Source organism: Oryzias latipes, chromosome 16 (assembly GCF_053564925.1).
Source record: "Oryzias latipes strain Hd-rR chromosome 16, Olatipes_Hd-rR_3.1".
Lineage (NCBI taxonomy): Eukaryota > Metazoa > Chordata > Actinopteri > Beloniformes > Adrianichthyidae > Oryzias > Oryzias latipes.
The window spans coordinates 21,996,308-22,010,622 of NC_136252.1; the positions used below are offsets into that span (position 1 = coordinate 21,996,308).

The 14,315-nt window shown below is 36.9% G+C and overlaps 1 protein-coding gene across 2 annotated transcripts; it reads left to right on the top strand.

The window, feature by feature from the left end:
* Positions 1 to 5,003: 5,003 nt before the first annotated feature.
* Positions 5,004 to 14,287, top strand: prpf3 (PRP3 pre-mRNA processing factor 3 homolog (yeast)). Of its 2 annotated transcripts, none has more exons than XM_011485324.4 (17): positions 5,004 to 5,187; positions 5,571 to 5,724; positions 7,704 to 7,834; positions 8,566 to 8,733; positions 9,411 to 9,494; positions 9,574 to 9,809; positions 9,914 to 10,032; positions 10,115 to 10,302; positions 10,421 to 10,587; positions 10,695 to 10,777; positions 11,977 to 12,120; positions 12,204 to 12,303; positions 12,383 to 12,496; positions 12,601 to 12,719; positions 12,979 to 13,056; positions 13,344 to 13,396; positions 13,486 to 14,287. In XM_011485324.4, exons 2-17 carry the CDS (start codon positions 5,580 to 5,582, stop codon positions 13,633 to 13,635), a joined length of 2,079 nt encoding a protein of 692 aa, XP_011483626.1. In that variant the 5' UTR covers positions 5,004 to 5,187; positions 5,571 to 5,579; the 3' UTR covers positions 13,636 to 14,287. The 2 variants fall into 2 exon arrangements, with proteins under 2 accessions (XP_011483626.1, XP_011483627.1); XM_011485325.4 differs by having other exon boundaries at positions 5,576 to 5,724.
* The last annotated feature ends 28 nt before the right edge of the window (positions 14,288 to 14,315 follow it).

Below are 14,315 nucleotides of genomic sequence, written 5' to 3' on the forward strand. Positions count from 1 at the left end.
GTGGGAGAAAGAAGAAAAAAGTACGGAGTAAGAACAAGACAAAGGAAAAAGAGAATTACAAATGAAGGAATATTTATGTAATTGGAAAAAACATGTGGTGTCTGTGTGGGATGTGGAGCGAAGCACGTGCAGGAGGACACACTGTAAGGCTGCTGTGTGAAGTCCAGACAGTGGAGTCCAGTGGGAATGCATCTTCCAAGGTGATTTACAACCCCTGTCAGAAGCAATACAATTAACTGGGTCAATGTGATAAAATATTCTAACTTGACGACTCAAAAAGTTTTACAAAAGGACAGGGGGGAAATACTCATTACCAAAATGTAAAAATACTGCAGTAACACGATTTTGTTTTTTTTTTAGATTCAACTAACTTCAAAGTAAAAGTTTACACTGTTGAGTTAAACAGTTGGAGATTTAATAGTTTTAACCAGCGGTCTGCAACCTGAGGCCACATGTGGCTCTTGTATCCCTCCATTGTGACTATCTGGCTAAAAAACAAAAATAGTAGAATTATTTTAAAAGTATGGGTTACTAAATTAGCACAGATTTAATATGGATTTGTTGTGTTTCTAAATGTATAAGTTAGGTGTAAGTAAGACAAACAATGTAAAGGTTTTTACATCCCTACTGACCAGAGCCATATTCACTCCAGAATGCACAGATTTCAAATACTAAGCTAAAATTTGGTAAAAAGCCTGATCTTCTCTAATTGTTCAGATAATTTTATGACTTCAAAGCACATATTATCTTTTGCTGTGCAACAATGGTTAGCAGCTATCAAGATGAGAGTTTAAAAAAAATAAAGATACAAATTCTTTATATAATCTTTCTACTGTGTCATAAACCAATGAATGCATGTTTAGGTTCAGGTTTACAGCAATAGTAAGTAAGTTTTTATTCAAGCCAGAAAAGAAATACAATTCATATTTATTGTTAACGTAACAACAAAGGAGTGTCAAATTTTCCTAAAGGGTAAAGTACGACTTTGCAGATTCATTTAGATCTTGATCAGTAAGAAACAGAATCAAAGGACTCTTTTACTCCTGAAGGTTGCAGACCTCTGGTAAGAGCTTTCTAAATAACAGACCGTAACCAAAAATGCTGCTGTTGTGAGATAAAATAGACAACATTTTAATAATTAATATCTTTAAAAGCACATGTTTCATTGTGCTTGTTTGTGTTTGTCATTTTTATTTAACTTTGGTGCAATTCTTACATTTGAGGTGCTATTACATAACAGAGGGGTGGCTGGAATGACAGAAACAAATGCAGAACAGATGTTGGATAATTTCCAAACTGTTAACAAAAAAAAGAAAAAACTATGGTTTCCTTAATTTAATTGAGACGTTTTTTTCAAGCATATTCAAGGTCGTAATGTTTTGATTGGAAGGTGGGTGGACTCACGGGTGGACCCAGCAAAACCTAATATTTGTGTTGGGTGTTGCCCAATTTTCTATTTTTGGAAAAACAGAGTTCCCCCATAATATCCTGTGGGTGAGGTAAACGTTTATTGGTCAAGTTATTATGTGTTCATGCTTCTGAAGCAGAGACTTGTGGATATTGGTACTTTAGTTGAGTCAGCAAAGCACAACTTCAACTATACATCCACAGTAAACACATCACATGCCTGCAACAATCTTTAACAAATTAGGGATATTTAAAATCTTGGGGATGGGACAAAACTAACAATTTGAAATGTTTGTAAAGCAGCGGTAATGCTTGGCAGGCTAAACCAAATAGTTGTTCTACACAAAACGTTGATTAATAACCCAAAGAGGGAGAGTCTTGGTATGGTATCATTTATAAAGGAAGGTTTGAACTGGATATTGGTGTTTGTGATTTGAAAGTATTGGTATTTTAGCAAAAATCCTAAATGTGTAATTATATTTTATTCCACACCGGAGATTTTGGAGCTGCATGGTGGCATAGTGATTAGTGCTCTTGCCTCACAGCCAGAAGCTCAAGTCCCAGCTGGTTGACCTTAAACAGAATCACCAATGGGGGACCTTTCTGTGTGGAGTTTGCATGTTTTCCCCCTGCATGCTTGGGTTTTCTCCAGGGACTCTGGCTGCCTCCCATTGTCCAAAGGTTAATTGATTGCTCTAAATTGTCCTTATAGGTGTGAATGAGGGTGTGAGATTGTAGCTCTACGACACACCGGCGACTTGTCCTTGGTGTACCCTGCCTTCACCCACAAGTGGCCGGGTTAGGCTCTGGCGGCCCTAAAAGGGACAAAACAGGTATAGACAATGGTTGAATAGACCGGAAATATCAGAATTTAAACATTAATGTTTATTTTGTATTTGCCCGATTTCATCAGCTTTAAGCTAGAACTGAAGTGAGTTTAAACTGTTTTTCATAGGTTATTTTATTTCCCCTAGTCTTGCACTCTTTGGATGACTACTTTTTAGCCTTACTGTGAAAATAATAGTGGTGGACAAAATTTTGGTACTCCTCAGTTAAAGAAAGAAAGTCCACAATGCTCTCTGAAATGACTTGAAACGTTCAAATGTAACAATAAATTCAAATTTATTGAAAATTAAATAATAAAAATCAGCCATTTCTTTTGAGTTGTTGATTAACAGAATTATTTAAAAAAATGAAATAGGGCTGGACAAAAATGATGGTACCTGTAATTTCCTATTTTGTTGCACAACCTTTTGTGGCAATCACTGCACACAATTTTGGCTGTGTGTTTTGGATAGTTGTCCTGTTGGAAGACCCATTACCTGCGACTGAGACCCATGACCTGAGCTTCCTGACACTAGGCAGCACATTTCTATCCAGAATGCCTTGATAATCTGGAGAATTCATTTTACCTTGCACAAATTCAAGACACCCTGTGCCAGATGCAGCAAAGCAGCCCCAAAACAGAACTGAGCTTCCTCCATGTTTCACAGTAGGGACAGTGTTATTTTTGTTGTATGCTTCATTTTTGAGTCTACGAACATAGAGCTGATGTGCCTTACCAAAAAGCTCCAGTTTTGTCTCATCTGTCCAAAGGACATTTTCCCAGAAGCTTTGTGGCTTGTCAACATGCATTTTTGCAAATTCCAGTCTTGCTTTTTTATGAATTCTTTTCAACAGTGGTGTCCTCCTTGGTCGTCTCCTCAATTTGTCCTCAATTTTGTTCTCGCCACGTCCAGGGAGGTTGGCTACTGTCCCGTGGGTCTTAAACTTCTGAATAATATGTGCCACTGTTGTCACAAGAACTTCAAGCTGCTTAGAGATGGTTTTATAGCCTTTACCTTTACGGTGTTTGTCTATAATTTTGTTTCTAATGTCCTGGGACAATTCTCTATTTCGCTTTCTGTTGTCCATGTTCAGTGTGGTTCACACCTTTTCACAAAACAGCAACGTGACTATTTGTCTCCCTTTAAATAGGCAGACTGGCTGATCATGAGTTTAAAAACAACTGTGATGTCAGTTAAAGGACATACCTGAGTTCATCATGACTCCCTGGGCAATTAGTTCTCAGTCTTTCATGGAGGTACCATCATTTTTGTCCAGCCCTATTTCATTAGGTTTTTTTTTTTAATAATTCTGTCAATCAACAACTCAGAAGTAATGGCTGATTTTGATTATTTAATTTTCAATTAATTTGAATTTATAATTTTATTGTTACTTTTGAACGTTTAAAGTCATTTCAGTGAGCCTTGTGGACTTTCTTTCTTTAACTGAGGGATACCAACAGTTTTGTCCACCACTATTTTAAAGGTTCATTGGGACAATTATTTTAATGTATTACATTTTTCTAGTAAGTGTAAATAGCTTTGCAGAGCATTTTTACAAAAGAAATTGCAATTTGTTAGCACTGACATGGATTATTATACAGAGAAGAGCCACTGTGTGGTAGCCTCAGGCTCACCACTGCTCATTCAGGCTCGCTCTACTACAAATGCACTCAGTTGACCCACATCACGCAAACCAATAGACACCCAGGGGCGGATCTGGAGTGGAGTGGGAAGGAAAGCACTTGATAAGCCAAAGATTTTTTTTTTTGGGGGGGGGGGGCTTTTTTTTGTAAGTTGACCGAGTATCTAAGTGCAGTGCTTGAGTAATGTTTAACTTAAGACTGAACTTAAGGGTTATGCGTAGCCTAAGCAGAAAATTGTGATTTACCATTCAAAGAAACTTTTCACTTCATGAACAAAAAGATGATGCCACTACATTTTGGAACTGCAATTAAATTTGCCCATGTCTTAAAATGCAAAAATCTCCTATATTGTGGTATTACAGTTTTCTCTTACGTTTGGTTAGATTTTGTTAGCAGTGGTTTAAAAAATGTTTGTGTTTATCTGTGGTAACACAACTACATTTTACTAGGACAGAAATTAAAATGCAAATACTTGCATTGCTCATTTGTATAAATAATAGTTATAATTTTCATAACACACATGCAGAAGAACACTCACAATGCATAATAAACATTGTTTTTATCACTGAAATTACTATTGTAAAATATATTATAAAATGTGCAGTATAAAGTACCTTAAAAAGGTATTCTGCTTACTAAATGCAAGCTACTTATTGAATAGGCTAACGTTTCTCAAGTTTAATTGAAACAAAAAAAGAATATAAAAAAAAAGAAACAAAAAAAAGAATATCAAAAAAAAGAAAGAATATCATGCAATCTGATTGTTTAAGTTTCACTTTGGACTATTTCCTATAAAATATGCCTTATTTAATCAAAAAATGTATGGAAGAAAATATTTGCACATAATTTAACTTTGGCCAGCTAGGCAAATACATTTTCAATCCCTTAACAAGACTTTACAGACAAAACAATTCCTTTGTGTTGTCAGCTGTCAGGTGAATTTCCTTGACTTGCTGAATTTTTGCTAATATTTAATGAACACTTTTAAATATATTATAGAAGCGGTTTTGACTTTTATTTTTTAAAGTGCCTTTATGAAAGCGCATAAACAACTGCAAGAGAAATGACATAGATGGCGAAAATCAAACAAAGCACGGTAAAAAGACTGAGAAGGATAAGTCGAGAAGAAGAATTTACGTCATTTCCTCTTCCGGGTCTCGTGGAAGAAACGTTACATGTACGGAGCGGCTAATCAGAAAGTTTGAAAGAAATGTTCAGGCTTTAGAGATTTGTACCCTTGAAATTAGATTCTTTTTGTGGGTAATTTAGAGTATATCTAAAGTAAAGAGGATTGTAGACAAAACTGAGAGGTTTGTATCCACCTTTAAGCCGCTATTAGCAGATTTCGGTAGCTCCCAAATGTAGCAATATGCTAACGTGTGCTAGCAGCGGTCGATGAGTTTTGGCGCAAGTAGCTAGTAGAGTTTAGCTTGTTTGCTATTTTGGTTAGTCTGGTTATTGATATGTTTTGATATGAAGCAACATTTTGTTAACTTAACTTTCATTTTTTATGACAAAAGGCAAACTTGTCCTCAAATGTGTTCGACATTTTTGACACGCAGGAGGGTCTCTCTGTGTCATGGCTTGTGATTAATAATGCCACTTGTGTAGCTCTCACTCATCAACTTTGTCAACAATAGGACTCCTGTTCCAACAAGAACTAAAAAAGACATCTGCGTGCTGTGTTTTGAAGGGCAGAAGGATGTCTCTTCCCAAGCGGGAGGTGGAGGAGTTGAGACCGTGGGTGGAGCGCACTGTGAAGAAGGTGTTGGGGTTTTCAGAGCCCACGGTGGTCACTGCAGCTTTACACTGTGTGGGGAAAGGATTGGACAAAAGGAAGACCACGGGTAAATTCCATGCTCATTTGCATGAAGAAAGAAGTTTTCAATCATTAGTAATTAATTCTGTTGTGGTTATTTTCATTTTTTTGTTCTGTTTTATTCCATCTTTGATGACACAGTTACTTGTGCATTTCTGAATTTAAGCGTCTCTTATTCATCTTGTTTTGAGGTTGCACATTAAGATAGTCTTATAATATAAAGCAAAAACAAACTCGTAAAAAATTTTAAGAGATTCTTTTGTTTGTCAAATGTTTGGTGCTTTTAGCTTTCCCGTAAACATTTGCTTATGATTACAGTCACTAATGGTCTTAGTCTAATAGTGTTTTTCAACCGTTGTGCCGTGTGATATTACCCATTTTCACTGATCTAAAAACATTTACCAAATCTAGGATATCAGCTCTGTGTTCATCCAAACAGGCCCCAAGAAAGCACTAAGTAGTTGGGAATATGAAAGATCGTAAAATACTTTTTTCTTTGTGTTTATTTGATTCTATTAAAGACATTTTGATAAGGCTGCACGTTGGCACAGTGGTTAGCACTCTTGCCTCACAGCAAGAAGGCCCCCAGTTCAAGTCCCAGCTGGGGGAACCAGAACATCAATGGGGGACCTATCTGTGTGGAGTTTGCATGTTCTCCCCGTACATGCGTGGGTTCTCTCCGGGGCCTCCGGCTTCCTCCCACAGCGACCTCCCACCTGTCCGTTCATACAACTCTAAATTGTCCCTAGGTGTGACTGTGAGAGTGCATGGGTGTGTGACCTGCGACAGACTGGCAACCTGTCCAGGGTGTCCCCTGCCTTCGCCCACAAGTGATGGGCTCCGGCAGCCCGTGATCCCGAAAGGGACAAAACGGAAGAAGATCATGAATGAACGAATGGCGGTACCGCGAGTTAGCCGCAGCTTCAGCTCTGTTTTTGGAAAAGTCCCACCCCTTTAACCCCTCCACCAATCATTCTTGGAGGTTTAATCCTGCGTCAACAGTCTGACCTCTCAGAAGTGGTTAAAGTCATCACTTCCTTGTTCTGATTTAGCTTTTTCCACTACATTTCCCATGATGCATTGGGTTAACGTGACAGCGTCTCAGCGGACGAGTCTTCCCTGTTAAACGTCTTGAAACCACAACAAACACACATCAGTTTTTAAATCTTCTTTATTAAATCAAAGGTCAACAGTTTAGTTTTCTTCAAGGTTTGTGTTTTTTTAATAACATCCAAACATCCCAGAGTTTGGTCCAAGTCATCTTTATTAATGAAACATTTTTCTTATAAGGTCTGTAAGAAATAGGATAATGTTGAAGTGGCCGAGAGACACAATCAAACAGAATTGAAACAATTTAATAATCTAAAAAGAAATAAAACATTTCTGTTAAAGTTTTCAAAGAATTAATCTTTGATTAAGACAAGAGAAAAACTAATAAAACTTCAACATGTTCACTTTTGATGTAGCTACAGAAAACATAAATATGTTAGTTTTGGTGTGTAAAACTTAACAATCATATTGTGATCATATAACTGTTCAAAAATTACAGTTGCCTTTGCACCAACATTGAAAAAAAATTGTAAAAAGTATATTATTTAGAAAGAATGTATTTGTTTTTTTGTGAGGTTACATGAAATTGCATGTTAATAAACTGGAGGGGAAAAAACATCTACCAGGGTAAATTTTCAATTAATTTATTTGAAAGTTATTACGGAAAACTAACTTAACTTTTATTACATCTTTTAGAAAAAACTGCTGCAACTTCCAGCTTTTTTGCCACAATTATCACAAAAATGTCTGTGATTGCGGAGGGACTGTAAATCAATACAGACTATAGAGTTTCTCCTTTTTTTTATTTTTGGATGCTTGTGTGCCGCAGGAATTTTGTCAAGGATAAAGTGTGCCTTGGCTCAAAAGAGGTTGAAAAACACTGGTCTTATATTAAGAAATGATTATCAACGAACTGTTGAATACATTGTTAATCATTTGACTCTTAATTGTCCTCAGACCAGTTGCGTCCCTTCCTCGAAGACTCAGCTGGTGGATTTGTTGAACGTCTTTTTGAAGCTCTTGAGGAAAGTAGAAGCAGCCGTGGCAGCAAAGGATCTGGAGAAAAGAACCGGAAGAGAGAACTTAAGGTAAATTAATGAATAAAAATTAATGATTTAGGCCTGCACAATATATTGCAAATTTATCGTTATTGCGACATCAAGCTGTGCAAATTGCATATCGCAAAGGACTGCAAAAATTGCAATAAATTGTAACCTTAAATGTTATGGTAGCTTGAAGTATTTAATGAATCAAATAAATCCATTTATGCATTTGACCAATCAGATGGAGGTCTTTATGTTGTTGACCAAGGTAGGGTACCAAATTAACCTATGAAGAATGGTTTTGGGATCATCATTCTTTTATATTGAGAAAAGTCAGTCAAAAACTTTTGCAATACCTGTTTATGGGAACTGAGCAGCTCCACTGGAGCAATTGTGGCTGCTGTCACAGTAAGGGTCTGACTTAAGAGCACAGCGGTAGGGTTATGGGTTACTTTGTCCCATCTAAGTTTAATCTCACTAATTCTGGGAGTTGACTAGTCAGTTACTTACCACTAGTCTTCCACTGCCAAATATGACTGTATTTACTGTTTAATAAAATAAAAAGAAACCTTACTTAACTTCAGTCACACTAATTCTGTTGTTTCTGTTGAAAATGTCAACCCCACAACATTTTTAAGAATTAAGATCAATCAATCAATTTCACATTGTTTTTTAAGTTGGAAAAATACTGTGTAGGCTATACGCTCTTTTTTGTTCACTAATCAATATGTTTGAGTGTTTAGTTTTACTTATATTTGTGCTTTGACCATTCGTAGGATGTATTTGGGGAGGAGCATGACTCTGGTGCAAAGAGGGAAACATCTGAGACAGCAGATGGGACGGTAGTAAAGCGAAAACGAACACCTCGGTTTCAAGAAGTGGAGGAGCCTGAGGTCATCCCAGGACCTCCTTCTGAAAGCCCTGGCATGCTTACCAAACTGCAGGTACAAGACAAATGGCATAGATATTATGTGCTGAGTCATCTGTGAAAAATACTTCTTTATTTGGGATTTTCAACATAATATGGTTACATGTATGGTGGGCGGGTTACTTCTTCAGTATTTCTCTCAGGTATGTGGTAAAAAAGGAGGAAGATGAAATGTTTATGTGACTAAAAATGTTAAAATAAGCAAGAATATAGCTTGTTTGGAGTACTGTCATTTTGCCTGGGCCTCTGTGTTATCATTACTTTAATGTTCCTATTTATCTTCTCAACTAAACTATGAGCAGCTCCAGTAAATGTATTGTAAAAAATCAATTCTTTGTTGTTTAAACTGTGTCAGTTTTCCTTGATGTACTCCTCAAAGAAAATCCCCAAAACGTTTAAAAAGGATGAACAAAAAACAATAATTTTCAAAGTAAATATGTACACCTAATGAGCAGTATTTAAATGTATCGCTTTCTGGTTTTCATATAGATTAGAAGGGAACATATATTTAGTCTTTGTGTTGATATTGGAACTTTGGAGTACCTTTTACACATTAATTGTTGTATTTTTTCCATCTTGCATGGTTTGGGATTAACAGTATTGCAAATGTGTTTGTTACTTATTGATTTTATTTATGAAGTATGAATTTTTAGAGATAAATATTTATTTTAAAACCATGATACTTTCTTTCAGATCAAGCAGATGATGGAGGCTGCCACAAAACAAATAGAAGAAAGGAAGAAACAACTGAGCTTTTCTTCGGTCCCTTCTGCTGCAGTAATTGTTATGCACAATCATGAACAAAAATCAACAACAGTTTTTTGTCTCTAACTCAGTTTTCTTTTTAACCTTAAAGTCACAGTTGGATGGCTCACGGCTTCTGGGCGCCGCTGGTGCCTCATCTGTTGCCCCCTCGCAGGCTGCCAGCTTTATGAATGATGCTATTGAAAAAGCCCGCAAGGCAGCAGAGTTGCAGGCCCGCATTCAGTCCCAGTTATCTGTGAAGCCTGGTATCCTGGGAGCCTTGGGAAACACCGGACCTCACAACCTGGTAGCACTTGCTAATCTACATGCCATGGGAATTGCTCCACCGTGAGTAACTTGAAGATATCTAATTTATTGGGGGGAAAAACAATAGATTGTGTATTTGCTTTCTGGATACAAATAATCATTTGTATCTGTTTGTGAAACTGAAGTAAAGTGGAGATTAAGGAAGTGAACAAGCCAACACCCCTCATTCTTGATGAGAAGGGAAGAACTGTTGATGCCACTGGCAAAGAGGTTGAACTTACGCACCGCATGCCCACACTCAAAGGTAGGTCTTCTGGATCGGTGTGTAAATGTGTCTCATCATTACTGCGCTTTGACTTCATGGACCACTATTCCTTTTTTTGCAGCTAACATACGGGCGGTAAAGAGGGAACAGTTCCGTCAGCAACTGAAGGAGAAACCTAGTGATGATTTGGAGTCAACATCATACTTTGACAACCGTGTGCTCATTACGCCTGCCCAGCGCCTCCGCAGAGGCTTCAAATTTCATGAGCCCGGACGGTTTGAGAAGATTGCCCAGAGAGTTCGAACCAAGGTTGGTGAAAAGCTTGACATTATCATCTCAAGACCTTTGTTAATTATTCAGAAATACAATTTGGCAATTCAAAAACACCTTGTTTGATGCCTTTTGCATAAATGTCTTTGCCCATTAGGCCCAGTTGGAACGGCTTCAGAATGAGATTTCCCAGGCTGCTAAAAAGACAGGAATTCAGGCTTCCACCAAACTGGCATTGATTGCGCCTAGAAAGGAGATTGGAGATGGGGAAGTACCCAGTATTGAGTGGTGGGACTCCTTCATCTTGCCCTCCAACATAGTTTTGTAAGAAAAAAAACTTTAAAATGTTTTTGCAGTTTTTAAACCAATATGTTAACCTTATCTGTGCATTTCTTTTAGTTTGGTTAACTTTATTATTTTTTCCTATTTAGCAAACCGGAAACGAGGTTTGATAACGTGGAATTTTTTGGAGTAACAAACCTGGTAGAACACCCTACACAAATGAGACCTCCTGGTAAGTTTAGGTGGAAAAGAATGTGTTGAGAAATTACAGTTTCTGCCCTGTGATGTTGATAATAGACTGTTAACAGCTATTTGTCATGGATGTTTCGAGGATACGTCTTATATCCATAAGATTTTATGTGTGTTTTTCAGGAAAAAACAGGCAATTTATGAATTCCTTCACTATTCAGTGCATAGTTGTATTTATAGTTCGTTCGCCATTTTGCAGTGCTTTCAGAATCTACTATTTCAGAATCGAGTGCCCTAAATTTTTTTCCAGACGTCTCTGCAAAAAAACAGTGTGCATTGATGCTCACTAGATTGGCGAATATAGACCATAATGCATTGCGTTCGAACAATTTTGCGAAAAAAGTGTTTAGATGCATTTTTTTATAAATAAACAATCAATGTTTTCATTCTCAGTGGATTCATAAAAAGTCGTCATAAATTTAGATTTTCACTTCGTGAAATAGGTGATGTCATATTTGCTGTTTGCCTTTAAAGTCCAGGGCAATAGATTGTCCTGCACTATAAAGCTTTTTAATTGTAGTAATGAGGGAACTCTGACAAAGCCAGACAGAAAGCTTTACCGTAAAGTAAGTATCCTAGTCCAATAAACTTTTGAAAAGTGATTTGTTAACCACTAAATTAGAAAATTGTAGCTATATCTGATGAAATCCACTGTAACATGTCCTCAGCTAACATCCTGTTAGGCACCCCTTGCCAGACTTAATCCCAGTTTTGACTGTACAATATCTAAACTCTTCCTGTGGTCAAAACTGGTCTCTAAAGACATTTGTAAGGGATTTTTGTCTAAGTATTTTTTCTCTTTATCTGTAAACTTTAAAGTCTCAGACTGTTTTGAAGAACCATTCCAATTACCATTTTTCTGCCTCAGTGTCTTTAATGAATTTTTTTTATTATTGTGTGGAGGAACTTTTTTTTTGTCTTGAAATGGCAAACTTTGTATCAAGGAATGTTCCTGAGGAAACAAACATTTATTTATTATAGTAAATGCAGAGCAAAAAATTTGCCATCTCTAAGTTAAAAGTACACACATTTGTTTTTCTGTGTAATTTTTTTAATGCTTCTAGCTTCTTTCAAGGTTCTAGAATAAAATGTTTTATTTGACATGTTTGACAGAAAAAGCTCTGATTACATTCATTCCATTAATATTAGTTATATTCTTTACAACTGTTCTTCTTTTCCCAGTGGACACTGATAAACCAGTAACCCTGGGTGTGTATTTGACAAAGAAAGAACAGAAGAAACTAAGGAGACAAACGCGGAGGGAGGCACAAAAAGAATTGCAGGAAAAGGTCCGTCTTGGATTGATGCCACCACCGGAACCTAAAGGTACTTGCACACAAGTGAACATTGTTCTATGCCTGTAATCAGGTCAAGTAATGGTACATGATGATTTTTTTTGTACTTTTAAGTTCGTATCTCCAACTTGATGAGAGTCTTGGGGACGGAGGCGGTCCAGGACCCCACTAAAGTAGAGGCCCATGTGAGAGCACAGATGGCAAAAAGACAAAAGTAGGTGTTTTGTTACCGTGAGAATCCACAGAGACTCACATTTTTCTTAAGTGTTTTTCTAACAGCGACACTTTTTCAGAGCTCATGAGGAAGCCAATGCAGCTCGAAAGCTTTCAACAGAGCAAAGAAAAGAGAAGAAGGTCAAGAAGTTGAAAGAAGACCTCACTAACGGAGTTCACATTTCAGTGTACAGGTATGCATTTGAGGACGGGAACAGCAAATATATATATTTTTAAATATCTGTTTTCAAAGCTCTTTTTACACCTTGAAAACCAATATAAATGTTGTATCTTACAGAATCCGTAACCTGACAAATCCTGCAAAGAAGTTTAAGGTGGAGGCCAATGCAAACCAGCTGTACCTGACTGGAACAGTAGTTCTGCACAGAGATGTTAATCTTGTTGTTGTAGAGGGAGGTAAGGAAGAAATCTGTTTAAATTATATTGATGTCCTTTTATATTGATCTGCTGAAACTTAATAACACATTTATTGACATGTTTCAATTATTACTGTTTATATAGCCTTTCATTTACTGTTTAGAAGATTTCATTATAGAGAGAAAATACTGATTTTTTTTTTCAATTGAACCTCACTTGATCTGAACTGGGAAGAGAAAATGCCAGCAAATTCATATATGAAATGTAATAAAGAATCAATTGTCTCTTTCCCTTGAAGGCCCTAAATCCCAGAAAAAATTCAGGAAGTTGATGCTGCATAGAATCAAGTGGGAAGAACACAGTAGCAAAAGAGATGGTAAGATTACTGCTTTTGTATTGCTGCTATGGAAAAACGTCTTAATTGATTGCAAATTATAAAAAATAATAATCGCAAGTTTAAGAAATTATGTGTCTGAGATTTGCAGTTTATTTATACAGCTATGGGTAATTATCTTTTGTAGCTTTTAGTTTTCACCAACCACTGATAACGGTTCAAAAGTGGTTTATGTCAATTATCAGGACACAAGCTATTTCTACATACCGTACTATTGTTGGCTCAGTGTTTGCTTCAAATAAAATATGCTCACATTTTTCAAATCTTAGATCCAGATGTTGATGACACAAAGAGAAACAACAAGTGTTGGTTGATTTGGGAGGTGAGTGAACATGCATTTATTCTGTTTCCATTGCACATTTAGAACTTCTTTAGTCCATCCAAGTCTAATGGTTCCTTCTGCTTCCTTAGGGAACAGGTAAAGATCGAAGTTATGGAGAGATCAAGTTCAAGCAGTGTCCCACAGAGAGCATGGCCCGAGAACACTTCAAGAAGCACGGAACAGAACATTACTGGGACCTTGCCCTCAGCCATAGTGTGTTGGACGGCACCGATGATTGAAACCTTCGAGGGGAGAGATCTGTTTCAAATAAGGACTGCTACAGTCAAACCTGCAGACCTGCTGCCTCACAATAGCCAGAATTATCTATTGGCTGCTGAGGAGGAAGGAACAAAGACTCAATAAAGAGACTTCAACAGAAAATACGGGGCACATTAAACCTGTTTTTCTAAGAAAAAGTGAGCTCCTGTGTATACAAGGCAGTATATGTAGTTTTGCATTTAGTTGATTTCATTGGATGCAAGTCTGTCCTGTTTAGACCGACTGATTCCGACCTAAATCAGTCTGTTTCGGCTCATTTTCTGCTATAAAATCCTCAACTTAAATCATATTGTCTTTGTTGATTAGGAAGAATGTCCTAATGACAACACACTATCACTAAGTTGACCTTTTACTTTTTGAAGTTTATTTTTTGAAACCTTGCTTTTAGACACCTTTCACACAGTTACCGCATCATTTATTTTTTGACCCATCAGTGTGTTGACCCCCTATCCACAGAGGTTAGCCATGTTTCCTTGTAACATTTAAAACTGCCTTAATTAAAAAATGTGAAAAAAAGACTTCATCTTTGATTTTGTTTGCTAACCGCTTCAATTGCCTGGGTCATTTCATAAGTTTTTAGCCCAAATAAAAAAAAAAAATACCGAGTTAAAATATTGGTGTGTAGGTTGGTATTTTTATG